The sequence below is a fragment of the Lonchura striata genome, chromosome 2 (assembly GCF_050655825.1).
Source record: "Lonchura striata isolate lonStrDom1 chromosome 2, ASM5065582v1, whole genome shotgun sequence".
Lineage (NCBI taxonomy): Eukaryota > Metazoa > Chordata > Aves > Passeriformes > Estrildidae > Lonchura > Lonchura striata.
The window spans coordinates 152,344,695-152,361,442 of record NC_140704.1 but is presented as its reverse complement, the minus strand read 5'-3'; the positions used below and the strand labels follow the sequence as shown (position 1 = coordinate 152,361,442).

The window sequence follows — 16,748 nt, the reverse complement described above, 5'->3', positions numbered from 1 at the left end:
GATGATATTGGGATTTGTAAGGATGAAGAGAATCTGCAGCACAGGATGTGATTTCTGTAGGTTTCACAAGGAGTCAGGGTATAACATTATTTAAATTGGGGGCTCTAGTATTTGGACCATTCTCTGCAGATGCTGTGGGAGAGAGTGGTCAATTATTTTAGATTTGTAGGTGTATGAAAGTAGGATTTATTTTTTGTTCTATCATAGAGATGACAAATCTTTCATGTTATAGATTAAGTAATTTTTGAGGTTTTAAAGGAGATTGAATTTTGTTGTTGTTGTGGGGTTTTTGAAATATTTTTTCTCTTCATATTACATAAATCATAAGCAATGAAACTTTCTCTAACAACCTGAAGGCTCCTTAAAAAAAATTATTTCCTTCAGTCATGCTCCTCCCCTACAGATCCATCTACAGTCCTGATGTAAAGCCTGTCTGATGATTTTCTTTGTGTGCACATGCACATTCATAGACTCCTGCAAATCATCATGGCCAGAGAAAGAACAGAGGTTTGACAGCTCTGCAGCTGTCAGAATCTCTTGTCTCCTCAGTGTTTACTGTGCCCAGTTAGATCTTACATTTTGGGTGAGAAGGGATGTCCTGCTGCTGCCTGGATTAACAGAAGATGGTTGAGTTTCCTTCTCCCTGTTCTCTCCAGTGGGATTGCAGGAGACACAGCATCAGCAGCAGGATTTTCCCCAGAAATTCCTCACTGCAGGGAGGAACAAGGGACCAAAATTATGATGGTGCCCTTAAATTCTCCTGCTCATCAGTGGCACATAATGGTTGTAGTTTTAGCTTTTTTTCTGGAGGTTTTTCACTTAGTCTAGGATGGAAAGGAGTTTGAATCTGGAATAGTGATGCTCTGTGACATTTCAAGCTGAAATCTGTTGAGTGTTTACCTGTAATGACATAGGGCTGGTCCTGCTAAAGCAGCTTTTTTCCATGGTCCTCTGTAGAACGAACCATGGAGCTTTTCCCAGCAGGACTCTGTGAGCATTGCAGCAATAATGCAGAACATGCACAGTGTTTTCACCATGCCCTAATTGAAATAGAAGTCCATTCTCACATTACAACATAAGCAGTGTCAGATCCCTGTACTTACAGAGCCTGGCTCTGATTTTTATGAAATAGTCCAGCTGGTTAATTAGGATGAAATATGTTGTGTATGGGTTTGTGCTTCTATATTTTTGTGTTTAATATTGATTAGCTCTGCTGACATAACATAAACTTGAGTTCATTAAGTACAAATTATGAATTGACATAAACAGAGTAGATGGGTATGTCCAGAGTGCCCAGTGAAGGGTTTTATTTGTATTGTAAGGTGACTCTCATGAATTTTAATGAAACTAAATTAAGAATTAAAATTATTCCACTTAAAAGCGAGTTGGAAATAGACAGAACAATTAAGTGCACACATGCAACAGAACATTAAACTCTTGATTTTGGTATTCTTTAAATCACTGAATGTGGTTATTTTAAGAAGATTATTCTCTCTCGGTTTCTTTTCCTTCTGCCAGACTTATAAACACAATGATATCAAACAGAAATTGAGTTTTTTGTAAGTTTGAAAATCTTTAGATTGTTCCTTAGAGCTCATGATAAAAAATAACAAGTCTCATAAATTTTTTTGTGAATCTTCAGTTGAAAGGCAGAGTGCTTTTACCTTTCTGAGGCTTGATGGTGTCTGACAAATAGATTTCCTTTCCTGGATAAGTTGTTGACTTGAGGTTTGGCATTTTTTGCCTTTTTTAATAAAGAATGAGCTAAAAGCCAAACAAAGACAAAATTGGTGTTGTTTCTAAAGCCTTTTAAGAAGTGTCTGTCCTCCCAGATAGAGGCTTCAGCATAATATGTGCTGCCCATCTCAGGCTGGAGGGCTGGCACTGCCTCTGTCCTTGCTCGGAGGCGTGGCAGTAGCAGCTGCCCGAGGACCAGAATAAAAAGGGAGGAAATAAAAAACAACTCCAGTGACATTTCCCAAATTCTCACCTTGCTTCCAGCAAATCATATTTCAGGAACATAATGAAAGAGGAGGTGGTGAATAATCTCTTTGGATCAATCAAAGGGTTGGTCTGAGCTTGGACATGAGGATGACGTGGGGACAGTGCTGGGAAGCTGCTCCTGTGCTGTTCATTGAGGGGAAAGACACAAAGCCCCAAATTTCCTCACAAAAGTAAAGGCTCAGTGCTGCTGAGAGCAATTTGAGTGCAGAGGGCTCCTGCTAGAGAATCATCCTCATTTTTAATATTTATTAACCAGCCATTTCCTATAAAATGAACACAAAGACAAGATGCATGCAGTTAGTTCATGGACACGAGAGTAAGTTTTCAGTGACTTGTTGAGAGGCCAGATTCTTTTAGCTTTGTATAATCTTTATCTGCCCCCAAACTTTGAAGCTTTTCTATTTGATTAGATAGTGAAGTGGTGAATATTTTTCAAGAGTATGAAGGAGTGCAGCATTTAATAAACCCTAACTCTTTTAAGCATCTTTTTTTTATTTTTTTGATGTTGAATGTGATATGGAGAGGAGTTATATAAAGGGAAGTCTAGCTGACTTTGTGATGCACTCTTTAGTTTTCAAAAGGATTAGGCAACTGTTTGCCTAAGCTGCAGTTATTTGTTAGATTGCCTTTTTTACTGAGATAACAGAATGGATGGGTTAGGAAAGCAAATTTGCAAATCACTTCTGTGGCCTAATTTAATTGAACTTGTGAAATGCACAGTAGTGAAAAATAGCTAACAAGGAATTGACTTTTATTCCTCTAGACACTGGAAGCCATTATGAATTTCAAGTACTCTGGTGGACCAGGACATGCTGAAGGATACTACAGGAACCTTGCCCTGGGCCTCCACGTGGAGGTGGAGCCCTCTGTTTTCTTCACTCGCATCAGTACCCTGCCAGCAACAAGGTGAGCCTCACCCTGACTCTGGAGATCTCACTCATTGTCTCTGTCCTATTGAATACAACTTAAAGACCACATTGGAAACATTTTTAATATCATCAGAATCATGTAGGTAAAGAATAATTTGAAGACATTTTCTAAATTGCTTATTTAGGAGCTTATTGAAGCAATTCAGGTGCATTCAGCAGCTTCTGAGGTTCAGATGTTTTCTCATGATGATGTGTTTTAGCAGAGACTGGAAATCTCATGTTTATTGTACAACGTGGTGATATTTTTTCTATATCTCTTAGCAGTTGTGGTGTGTTGTGTAGTACAGAGTTTGGGTTTTTGTAACAGAATCTTACTGAAAATGCACATGTGAATGATGTTACAAATAAATTGTGACCAGACTCTCGTTTGGTGTTTGTTTTCTCTTGTAAACTGCAGAGTAGTTTCACATGTCTTAGTGAATTTTAAAATCAAGGCAACACTTGATGGTGGTCAAATGCTGTGATAATCAAAATCTGTTTGCATAAGATTTATCAGCCACTGAATGCATCTATTTTAATAATTAGTAGGATTATTGCACAGTGGGAACAAGAATTTGGTTTGATTAAATTCTGAGATTATTTCAGTGCAGTTACGTATGCAACACCAATAATAATAATAGTTGAGAGGGAACTTAATTGTTCCAAGAGATTCCTGCTGGGCCTGGGACCCTTTCATGACAGACTTCAGAAATTTAAAGATGGGCAAGAAGGAAATGCCAGTCTAGGAGATAGTGGGTGAAGATTTAATTTTCAAAGGAAAGAATTGAGTCACTAGTATCACACCATGGCAGAAATGTCCAAAGATGGATGGACAGCCTGTGGCAGCAACATAGCCTGAAAATCAGGGCTGTGAGCAGAAGAAAAAAAGCATAAAGGAAAGTTTTAGGCTTGAACATGAAGGAAAGTTGGAGAGTCTAGAGCAAGAAGAGTGATAAGATAGGATTTTTGCTAAAACATATGTTTAAAGCAACTTCTGCTCCTGCTGAAGGGAAGATGACTGACAAGGGAGTGGAGCTTTTAATGCCAAGAGGGATGGGATTCTGTTCTTCTCCACAGGGGATACAGCAAATAATGACCTTTGCAGTTAGCAAGGGAGTTTTAGGTTCGGCAAAGATACTGAAACACTGCAATAGTTTTTTTAAGAAAATGTTCAAAAATGAGACAAGATTATTTTTAATGAGTCATTTGTGTCCAGCTTTTATGAAACCATATGGTTCTATCAATAAGCAAGTTTCTTGAGCATTTTGCTGCTTGAAAGTGTAGCATAACATGTTTTTATTATTCTAGGAATTGCTCAAGTAAAGCAAATCTGATGCTGTTTGGCAAAGGCAGAACACAGTATTCAGAACAACTGTTTGCAAAATTCTGGGCCCCTTTTTAATGATGTTCAGTTTCATCCCTGCAATGGCATATTCTTCAGCCTTTGAAAGGTTTTAAAGATTGAATAAGTGATCTCTCTTGAACAACCTGGAAGTACCACAGCATCAGCTAAAGATAGTTTTCAAAAAGACTCATTATAGAGGTTAAAATAACTAGATTTCATTTATTATTTGAATTCCTAGTTCCCTCCATTTAGTTTCAAAAAAGCTCTCCATACTCTCAAAATGTATATTTTTAGTGGACAGACTGCTATGTGGTTCACAGCAATTCCTTACAGGGTGGACTGGGGGTGAAGCTGCAAACCTTCCATAAAAGATTCAAATGCAACCTGATGCTTTTATTTGACTCTCCCTTGTTGGGATTTTGGCTTTTTGTGCTTGGCTTTCCCAGCTGTGTTTTGTGCAGGCCAAGGTTATCCCACTCCTGCCTTGTCAATCTGGAATTCATGATGTGGGGCAAGCATTTAATCTTGAAATCCTGACACAGAGATGGAGGTGCTAATTCAAAGGCAGAGTTTCTGTGTTTGCAGGGCACAGCTTCCCAGGTCATGTGGCAGCTGGTGCTGTATTCAGTGGCTCCAATTCAGCTCACCTTGTGTGTGTTTGCTTCATCCTTTGCCTGTTCACCACTCTGATCAGTTAAGTCCGTGGAAACTTTCAGTGGTTTGATGATTGGAGATTTAGTTAAAGATGTGGCTGCTTTTAAGGGTGCCTAAAACCTTTACTGAGTTGGAGAAAAAGGCAGTAATATTTACATTTCTCTTAGAAATGTTTTCTTGCCAGACCTGTCAAAAAGCTTTTTTTTTTCATTTTGGGTGTTACTTTAGGTATATATTGTTTGCTAAGTCATTAATGGATTTTGTGTTCTTACCTCTTACTGCTTGTACCATGTGTTTGGCTTTAGTGATCTGTATTGCTCTTGTGCATCCCTGTGCAGGTTCTCCATCAGGAGAAGTCATGGCATTTGATATTATAATTTAGAATGAAAAATGGCGGAAATGTGTATCCCAATTTGCTGAGGATAACTGTTCATCATTAGAGGAAACAAAATTTGGGTTTTTACTGTTGATAATCTCTGCCAATATCTGAGACAAAGTGACAGCGAATTAAAAGTTTGGGTTTTTTTACTTTTGCTTGCTCTGGTAAAAACTCACATCTGATTTCCTTTTGGTTTACCACTAAGACTTCATTGCTTAAGTACTGTCTGAGGTGCTGAGCTATTTTGGTTTAGTCATTACAAGAAATTTTATTTTATAATTTGCCTCCTTAGCTGTCATTTCAGAATGGAAGTTAGCATTGCTTTCATTATCTAATTTTTTTCCTTTTCTTTTTCATTTTATTATTTCTATTTTATTATTTCTATTTTTTTTGCCTCCACAAAAGTAAGAAACAGCTTACTAACTCCTGGGCTTAAAAAGTCAAAGCAAACTAAAAAAACTTTGAGCATTGATTCTTCCCTTAGGCCTTTACTGGAAAAATCTCAGGAAAAATGTTAATGAAAACACTTCACCCCCCATTGTAACATAAAGATTATGGTTTATATAGAAGTCTTCCAAACTTAATTGGTATTTCTTCTATTTAGCTGCTGGAGCAGAAATGCATGGGAAATATCACTGAAGCAACTGGGGATTTGGGCTTGGCTTTTGTTTTTTTTAAATATCTAAGCAAAATTATATCTTCCCCTCATGCACAAGTTCCTGCCTCATGGGGAGAAGCTTCATTAACCACATCTCAAATATATCTTCAGTTGTTTAGTCATGACAACAGATCCTTTTAACCTTTGGCTGTGCTGCTCTGTGGGGTTGAGATGGGGTGGATGCAGCCCTTGCCACGCTGCAGTGCCTAATCTGCTCCTGGTCTGGCTCAGAGCTCTGCTCTGTCCATTTTTAATTCTGGTTCTGATCTCTGCTCTGCCCACACCCAATTCTGGCTCAGATCTCTGCTCTGCCCATTTTTAATTCTGGTTCTGATCTCTGCTCTGCCCACACCCAATTCTGGCTCAGATCTCTGCTCTTCCAACCCACAATTCTGGTTCAGATCTCAGCCCTGCTGTTGGGACAGAGCATGTTCTGGCAGTAAAGAACTGACAGAACATCCCTGAAGAACTCCTCATCTGCTCCCAGGTCCTTCCCTGGGTGTCACCCCATGGTCCCTCACCTGCCTGCACCCAAAGGGGCTGGCAGAGCAGCCTTGTGCTGGGAAATGTTCCCTGTGATCCTTGGCTCTGCTTGCTGGTGTGTGCAGGGAGGGGACTGTCCCAGGAGCATCATCAGGAATGCCCTGGAATGGGGTATAAGGGATAAGGAATTAATGTTGAAAGTTCTCCTACTCTGTCCTGCAGCTCAATGAAATCTTGAAGGGTTTCAGGGATCTACTTGTTTAACCACTTACATACCATAAAATGCAGATGCATCTATGTAGTACAATTGTCCTAATTGTCTCCTGTCATTGCCTTACCACGTGAATTAATTCCATACCAGGGCTCAGAAATCCTGATTATTATATATTTACAAATTATACAAGGGAAAGACTAAATAGCATTGTTTCGTCGGCTGTGCTCTAACAGACTTTTTTGGTGTATGATAAGAAGTTATGTACCAGTTTCTGAAACCCTTGTTGATTTTATATAGTCAGATTTTTTAAATTAAATGTTCACATTTGCTACATTCAGAATGAGAATCAGTCACCTACTGATAGGCAGCTGCTTATGGTCTTCTCTTTCTCAGTATTTTGGTGTTCAAAATGTCATCGAGCTTTGAAAGGTGGAGGAAAACCTCTCTTGTTTGGGTGCTTGAGGAGCAGGGTGTTTGGTTTGCAGGAGGACTGAGATGTGACCTGCTTAAATTGATCTGATGTTTTTACATGGAGAAAATAATTAGTATTAAAGTCACTGTTTTGTTAATGAAAAATATTAATAATAAAAGTCAGTCAAATTGGGAACCAGGCAAATTCAACTAAATAAAGAAATAAAGCTCTCATTTGGTGCAATTAAACTGACAAATCATTAGGAAAATCTGTCAAGCAATGGATTTATATTAATGTTCTCAGGAGTGGATGTCATTCTAAAATATATTCCTTATTTATATACCATTGAGCTCAATATAGAGTCTACTGAGTGCTAGCTCATGACATGTGGGAGGTTACATCCAATAGTTAAATTATCTTGGTAATCAGAGGTATTTAACTTCTGCTAATGGTGTAACATTGCAGTGGGTTCATGAAAGAGCAGCAGAAAGTAGCTTGCAGATTGAGAGAATTGATTTTTGAGATCCAGATGTTAAATATCTATGGTTTGACACATGAAGATGTCAGAACATAAATCTGCAAATATTTATAGATGTGCTGGGAATATTTAGCAAAAGTGAAAAGGTTTCCAACTGGGAGAAGTCAGATGAGGACGCTTCTTGGAATTTGTGAAAAGACCTTTTGCCAGTAAGGTGGAGAAACTGACTTAATCATCTGAAGTTAGTACTGAGAACTCAATTTTTAGATGATTGATTAAAAATGAAATTAAAGAGACCCTACTGAAGACACAAGAGCATCAACAAAGGTGGTGTGGATGGTTGTTCTGCTGTGCTGCTCTTTGTGTTGGTCAGTGGATTTTGGAGGACAGGGTTGTCATCTGTCACACCCTTGTCACCAGAGCCAAAGCTTCTCTTCCCTGTCTGTCCCATTCTGTGCAGCAATGGATGTTCAAAGAAAAAAAAAATAAGTGGATATGAAAATACTCCATGATTTCTGTTGATGGGAAATAGAGATGAGTCAGGATGCAGAAAACTTGCCAACCTTCCTGAGAATTTCTTGTTTAAAGTGACTTTTAAACTAAGCTGGAGACAGAACTGCAGAGATTGTTCACTGAAGTGAGCCATCGTTGCAGCTGCATTTGGGGTTTAATTCTGTATTTAGTGTTACTGAAGAATATCCTCAGCTGTCATTTCAAGTAATCACAATCCTCCTGAAAGAGATTTTTAGATCACAATGTCATTGTCACTTGCCTGAAGTTCCCATGGCCCTAGTTTTGTGACTGTTTTTGGAACCATAACTGGCATTGTAAGATTTTAAAAATACAGCATGATTCATTGTGCTGCTAACTCTTGCTTGTGCTGTGTTCTCAGTTCTACAGTAGATGATAACAGAAATTCATTTATGCACTAGAAATCTAAGACACTGTTAACTCAATTTTCAATTAAAAAATTTTCTTAATTGTTTTTTGATGTCAGCATTGATTAAACTTGTATTTCTGAGATGTTCAAATGGTAAATCAATCTACTGAAAAGATCTCCTTCAAATTCTAGTTTTTATGTCTACAACCTTCTGCAATTTTGTGTCACTTGTCAAAGAAAACCTTGAACATGACATGTATGGAAGATTTTTCAAAAGCAAGCATCATGAACAAATCAGGAAGATGATCAAAATGGAAGAATGTTTGTGTGCTGTGATATTTTGGTAGGCTGAGTTTATTGGACCAGACTTACTTCCCATTAGATGGGAAGAAGAGTCAAACCCTTTCATGAACTTTTGTTCTGTATCCTGGTGTCTGTTCATGGTCCAGCACAGCTGGTGATGGTTTCATGTTGTGTGTCTGACACCATCCTAAACCACAAACCCACCCCACCTGAACAGAAAGGGATTTATTCTGCATGTGTTCATCCCAAACCTTCAAAAGGAGCTGGTAACAATGAAATGACCCCTAAAAAAGAACAGGGAGCCACTGGTGACCCTTCAGAATGTGTGAAATGTGAGGGGTGGGGTTCTCTGCCTTCTCTGGGATGAATGGTGACTAACACCTATTTAACCAAATTTAGAGGACTCAAAATCCACCCTCCTCCACCAATTAAATATTTAGAGTAAACTATTGCATGGTGGTGGACAGTTTGGGGAAGGGAGTATAAATTGTGTATATATGGGCAAGTCTTTCCCAGTTCCAGAAATCCATGGCTTATGACTGGTGTTTCTCTGCCAAATGTGTCAGTGTGCCGTTATGGTATATCATGTAATCAACTTTAGATCCATTTATTATTTTGAGTGTTTTAAGGGTTTTTTGTAAACTGTCAGACTTAAAAAAAACCTGATTTACATAGTGTTGAGGTCAGCTCTAGTGGTCTAAGATTTGGTGAATTGCTTTAAAATCCTTAAAACAATTTAATGTTTGATATTTTCTGGTAAAGAGCTTGGTTTAAGCAACTATTTCTGGCTGCACTTAAATATAGGAGTTCAGCAAAATCTTACTGGAGTTCCTTTATCACAGTTGCATAAATGTTATTTGCCTCTCAAATCTTTACTGACACTGAAATAGGTTCTTTAATTCCTGTTGTGCATAGGATGGCCTTCTATATGTTCTGCTGGAGGGAAAATTGATAATAATTTTTGGCTTTCTTGTTAATTCTTTGGTTTCCTGGAACTTTCGTAACTCAGCATCCTGAGTTCTACACAATCCTACTGATTGCAGAATGTTAAAGAATGTTAAAGAAAAAAAAAACCTTCCTGCTGGTTCTCAGATCTTCATCAAATTGTTCTTTTAACAACTTCAGGGGTTCTTTTCTTCTTTTTTTTTTTGGTTTTTTTTTTTTTTTTTTTTAACTTTTTTTTGGCATTATATCTGATTTGCCAGAGCTTATGCTTTCTTGTTTTCCTTACTTGGATGCAGCTTCTGTTTGAAGCTTCCTATTTGAATTAAAAAAAATAAAACAACAAACCTTTAATTGTGTTTGGTTTTCATTGCTGTAATAGTCTCTTTGATTCTCTCCTGTATTTATTCTGAAGATCTAGTGCTACCTTTTCTACAGTCTTAATGTTACTTTCAGTTCTTTCACACTATTATCTGAATTCTTCTAAGTTTTCAAGATACTGTAATAATTCTGTAACTTGAAAGTTTTCTATTTTTTTACCTAAAGATTTCCCTTGAGAATAAACTTTAAAATTTCCTATGTGTCTATGTCGTGTAGTGTTGGAAGAGGAGGAAATAAATGTCGTGGTGATGAATAATTTTCAAGAATTCATATTTAGGAATTTTTAAAATCAATGTTGTTTAGTCCTGAAGGGCAGCTGCTTGTGTAAGTCCTTTGTGGCATGAATTGTTTTATTTGCAAAACTTTGCTTCTACTGCCAGAAGATTTTGCAGCAGGCTTGAATGTTTTTTGTTTGGGTTTGCTGTGGCAGAAATAACAAATTCCTTCCATATTAAGTTGTTAAAACTAATCTACACTGGAAGTTGCTCTTGCAGACCATCACGTTGTATCTGCTGGAGATGCAGAGGTCGTCTGAGACTTCACAGGTCTCGTCCCACTCTGCCAAAGATGAGGGAGAAGGTGATAAAAGCTGTTCCCCCTTTTCTTTTCCATTCCTTCCTGGTACCTGACTCAAGCACTGCCCTTCCAGTTATTTCTTTCCTGTGAGTTCCGAGGAAGGAATTTTCTAACAAGAGCCACGTCTCCTTATTTGTTCTGAATTCTTGAGTTTTGACATGCTTGCTTCAGGCACTCAGCTGCCTCTCTGCATCCCCCTCTGTACTCAGTAGTCATTGGGGTTTTACAAAGAGAGAGAAATCTCTTAAAATATATATTAAAAAAGCCTCCACCTCCACTTTTGCTTTTTTATTTTTGCTTAGAGATCTGGTCCTGACCACAGCAGTGCTTGCTTGTCCAGCAGGGCCTGGCTGCAGGTGGCATTATTGTCACTTGGTGACCTCAGCCTCGGTAGAACAGGTCTTAAACTCTTGTAGCTCTGAGTTTAATTGCCTTTGGAATGGCTTTCAGTTCAATTGTAAACTGCTATGCAATACATATAAAATAAATATAAATAATATAAATATTCTTGGTTGCCCCAGGCACACAACTGTAGCTTGTTCATGCACATTGAAGGATGGCTCTGACAACTCCCACCAATATTCCTCTTTCTTCCCTTTTGGGGATATTTCTGGGTTGTTCAGCAGCCTCTTGGGAAGTTTGGAATTTCATTTAGATTGCTAAAGTGTTGTTGCAGGTATCTGATAGGATTTGGCATTTTGATACCTGGTGCAAATAAATTTTCATGTGTATTATATTTTTATCATTAATGCTGCTATTTCTGCTTATTCTCACAAGGAAGAAAAGGCTGTAAATTAGAATAAAATTTTCCAGAATATTAACTAGAATAAAAGAATTACTGAAAATATTAGCACTTCATTTTATTAAATAGTAGATTAATTAGAAAATTATTTTTATTACAATTAACATAATTAAAATAGTTTATAAAATATTAATTATAATTGAAAAGTTTATTGGAATGCACTATTGCAGTAAGGTTTCTATTCTGCAACTTTATCACTATTATTTTCTGAGGTTACCAGAAATGCAGTTGGTGTATTTCTATCAAATGTATCTGAGGCGATTTGGATTTGAAGAATAGTAGCCAAAAAATATTCAGTTTTTCTGTGAGAAGTGCCTGTGTTTGCCTGTCTTACAGGGGGGAAAGAGTTTTCTCTCTCTCAGAGAAATTAAGATTAAGTATTCCAATTGCCAGCTTGTTTTGCTCTGTGGACAGGCCATGGAAATGGAATTTCTCCTTTATTATGAACTTAAACCAATTAAAATTTTTGTTTGCAAATTTGTGTCTTAAAGAGATAATGTCAAGGTAATTTAAAATAATACAACTTTTTTTTTTTTTTTTTTTTTTTTTTTTTTTTTTTTTTACCTGAAGGCTTAAAGAACTGAAAAATCTCTGTGGCTTTCTCCACAGAAGTAAATGTGAAAGCTGCAAAGTGAGAATATAGAAAGGTGAACAAATACTGTGGGGTTTGATACTGTGCAGGTCAGAATTGTCATGGGATTGCTTCACTTTAGGATGTATCCTTCTGCTTAGTTCTACCAATAAAAAAGTATCTATTTTTAAAAAGGTTGTTTTTGAAGGATAAGAATACTCTTACAATTGGAGGAGGAGATAAAACCTCTATGTGAATGCATGTATTGTTTGTATATATATTTATATCCATGAATAAACAGTAATTTTGATAAACATACAATAATATCATCACTGAAATTGTTTTTTTTTTTCCCCTCCATCTGAACAGCACCCGGCAGTGCCACCTCCTTCTTGATGTCTTCAATTCCTCAGAGCATGAGTTGACCATCAGTGCCAGGAACAATGAAGATTTAATTCTGCACGCCGGGGAGTGTCAGCGGTGAGTGCTGCACTGCCAAAAGGGCCCAGGTTTAGCCCTGTTATTTTTCTGTACACATCTGATGACATTTAGGTGCCTGTTGTTCTTTTTAAATGTTGTACATGTGTCAAAGAACATAAAAGTTTTTCTTTCTTGAAGGTGCATCACTAAGTTTTAGCAATATCTCAAGTAAGTTTATTTGGGCTCTGCATGTAGTGATCCTGGAAATAATGAAATACAAAGCAGCTGGTACTGAGGTGTACAGCTCATTTAACTTCTGTACAGTGTTTGAATGTAATTTCCATGTGCTCTGAATGTAATCCTGATGTTAAAACCTGACCTCAGTAGTTTCTTATCCTTTCCCAGTTTTAAATTTTCTTTACATTGGTTCTCCAGCCATTTCCTCACTTTTCCTACAAAGAAAACAACAGGAACGAAAAATAGAATTGAAGAAAAAGCAATTCCAGTCTCTGTGGGAAAATATATTTCAGATCAAGCAGACTGTTGTGGGTATTGATTCTTACAACCCTACTAGAGTGATGTACAGCTCATTATTAACCATTATTTGCCATTACACACCTGCCTCAGATTCCTGCTGCTGGCTGTAGCCCAGGGTTGCCTGGTTAATCTCCTTCAGATGATCATTGCATCTGAATTCCAATTTCATCCTGGAAAGGTGATAATGTGGAAAAGGGACTCTTGCTTTTGGGCTCCCTGCACTGCTCTCTTCTCTGGGAGAGTTGTGCTGCACTCTTTAAGGCTGCAGCTGAGAAACTTGGTTAAAGAGGGATGTTTTCATGTCTGCAAATCCCTGGATGAATATTAAGTTCAAAGTCAAACCGTGTTAATTGCAAGGAACGCAGCTGTCAAAAAGAATTACAGAATAGGTAAAATAGCAGTACATTTGGAATGCTTTTTGCCTTGGTGCCTCCCAAAGCACAACCAAGTGGAAACGTGTTGACTCAAACTCAGGTTGAATTTTACTTTACCAAGCGATGGACAAAAACGTCAGTGACATACATTGCTTCTTCCTTTTGTTTGGAAAGAATTGTCTTTTTTCTTTTTTAAAAAGCAGTCTAGACAGTCACCAAAATATTACTGTTCCTATCTATATTGTTTTATGATTTTATTTGTATGCCTCTTGTTTTTCTGCATTGTTTTTGTAGTTTTCAAACCCCTTGAAATTTTTCATTCCCAGTTTTTGGGACAATATATAACATATAAAAATTATGCTACGAATCAGGTTATAAAATTTCTTTGCATCCCTTTGATTGAGTTTTGTTTTTCCTATGGATTTAAATCTAAATTTAAATATCCTTAAATCATTACATTGCAATGGATATAAACTCTTTCAATAAGTCTTTTGAAACAGTCATTTATCAAATAAGATTTTATATGTGTTGCAGGTATTTAAGCCTTTAAAGTTATTTTTATTCTTATTGACAAATACCTTTTTCATGTTGGTTAGAAATTGCACATTTTCTATTGTTTCTAAACTCATTTATTATCTATTTCTTTTCATTGTAAACCTGTGTATATGGCTCCTATGTTGCTATAAGTTTTAGTTTTTATTCCAATAGATTTACTGCAGAAAAGCAGGTGAAACATACACTGGGCTTTAAAATTAACTTCCCACTCCTAGGAAAAAGCTTTTGCTACTCTTTGGGGAAAAATAAAAGAAAAAAAAAGAAGGAGAATTTTTTTCCCTTTTTAAGCAATGGCTCCAGATCTTTGCTTTTTAACATGGGGCAAGAATTCCCTGGAATCTGTTTTTGAACCAAGGCTTACAACCCAAATATACAAAGCTTTTCAACACATCCATCTTTTAGAGTCTTCTTTTAGGAATTTTTTTCTTTGGATATCAATTGTTATTAATACCTGATTAATATTTCAAGAGAAGTTTTTCAATCAAGTTCATTATTTCTTTCATTTTCCCTGTACATTTTTTGATGCTCCCCTCATTTTTAATGTTTGCCTCATTCCACCTTTATTTAAATTACGACTTTTTGCCAGCTTTGGTCACTTTCTCTTCCTTTTGTAATTTACTCTGTCTCCATTCATCACCCTCACTTTGAAATCTCCCATCCTGACAGAGTGGAGGCAGCAGGAAATTGTTTTCATTGTCCCTTTTGTTATTGCTGGGGACTGTAAGTGTTTTCATATTCTCTGCCTCCAGACCCACAAGGAAGGATAATTCTGCATCCTGCTTACTCTGGCCTCTTCTGCTTCCCATTGGGATGTTTAGAAAGTAAAATAACTTGGAAATTTTGATGTGTTGCTTCTCTTCTTCACATTACAGAGTGGTCACTGTAGAATGTAATTTTTTCCCTCCTGAGAGGGAATTTGCAGGGGATTCCTGCATTGCTCCCATGGAAAATGAGGAATGCTGATGGAAGTTCCTGAGTGCTGCAGTTATTAGAACACTCAGTAATATATTTGATTTATAATGCAGTTGTGCAATTGACCATGGTCCTGACAATGGGAGGGGTGAGGAAATAGAAACAGAAATGCCAAAACAAGTCTGGGATTGTCAGCAGATCAGTGCTGGCATTGCCAAATCTTTCTGAGCCCATCAAGGGCAGTACCTGGGATCCATTTTGCAGTGTTCACATTATTTGGTGTGTTCCAACCCTTTCCTGTTCTCTGTCTTATTTGTATTCATGTAAAATGGATCAAATGTGTAGAATAGTGCACAATATTTTTATTTTAAGGTCTGAAAGGCAGTTTGCTTCAATTAACTTAGAGACAGGGCAATAATAGCTGCTACAATAGCACTGGAAAAACTGATATTGTACTACTTAGGAAAAGATATGTCCTTTAGGCCATTAAAAGACTATCTGAAAATAGATGCCTTTTTCTACAGTAAGATTATTCTGCTGACTAGTGAAAATTATCATTTTAGCTTTCAGAAAAGCTAAAACTTACAATTTGCTGTACTTTATAAGCCAATAATTTTGATTATTTACTGTGTGCATTGTAGCTGTTCTCGGAGATATACATAAGCAGTGTTTCTGAGAAGTGATACTCTTCTCCCTCTATTTTAGGATAGAGAAACATTTTGCTCCCTGTCATTTTATAGTCAGAAATGATAATTTGGGCTCAGTGATTATTTTGTTCACTTATCTTTCTGTCTTTCATCACTGCTTGTTTTGCAGACAAACAAATGAAAGGATCAGCCTTTTTATTTCCCCTGTATCCCAAGATGTTAATTAGAGACTTCATATTCCCATCTCTGCTTTCCACATGACTTGAAATGTTTTTTTGTATCCCATTGTGGGACAATTAGTGACATGTTTTAGTCTGAGGTCTTTTTTCCCCACAAGATTATGATGAGGAGACAAGAGAACAAGATTTCTTTGGAGTAAAGAAGGAAAAGAGAGGAGATTTGTCCTCCCTCTCCTGTGAGTTGGTTGAAGAAAAGAGAGGGGCAAGAGTTTTGGACAGTTGTTTGTTGAACTCCTGAAAATAATTTTAGGGTTCATTGCAAAGCTAGATTCCAACTCAAATTGATTTTTGCTGCTTTACACCTGCAGGAATTTTTTTACAACTTCAATATTCACAGGGAAATACACTGGAGACCTGTTGTCCTGAGGAAATGGTGTCAGCCAAGTTACTCTGTGGAAGTTCTGGCTGCAGTGAGTGATGCTGAGGTGTTGGCAATGTCTTCAGTTAATTTAAAATATCACACAGTGGCATCAACATGTTTTGTTCACCTCTCCAGTTGAACATATGACACATGATGATGAAGGAAGCAAATTCTGTCATGTCTGCTATTGGAAAGCTCAGCCTCCAGAGATTTTTTTCTGGACTAGCTGAGTCTCCAGTTTCTTGAGGAAGAAAAAAGCTGTTTCTTGAAGCAGTCATCTGCACTGCTAGAGGAGTTTTGCAGTGAGCAAAGTGAAACTGTTTTGAATGTAATCAGTGGGAAATCTGAACTTGTTTATCCCAGCAACGAGGTAATCAACAGGTTATTCTGACATGGAAAAATATAGCAGACAGCTCTTGGAGGGAATTATATTAATATCTGTGAACAAAAAAGTGCTGCCACTAGCAATGATCTGAATTTATTGAAAAACCGTAGGTATGGTAATTATTGTGTTTCTTACTTGATTATCAAACCATTAAAATTAAATTTCGTGACAGCCCTCATTTATGCCTACATCACCTCATAATTTATGGTAATAGATGTAATCTCGTTGTGTGCCCCAGGATATCTCATTTTGTGCCACACACCCTGCCTTGCCTTTCCATCCCCATTCTGTGCACGGTGTGTCTGAGGCGCTGGGGGAAGATTGATGG

General features: G+C 37.3%; 1 protein-coding gene across 3 annotated transcripts in view; it reads left to right on the top strand.

Moving 5' to 3' along the window:
* The window catches only part of TRAPPC9 (trafficking protein particle complex subunit 9), a 440,568-nt gene that overhangs the window by 142,073 nt on the left and 281,747 nt on the right, over positions 1-16,748 (top strand). For all 3 annotated transcript variants that reach the window (XM_021532475.3, XM_021532473.4, XM_077781898.2), the window contains 2 exons: positions 2,768-2,910; positions 12,360-12,470. In XM_021532475.3, the coding sequence (XP_021388150.1) occupies positions 2,768-2,910; positions 12,360-12,470 (254 nt within the window). The remainder of the gene's footprint in view (positions 1-2,767; positions 2,911-12,359; positions 12,471-16,748) is intronic.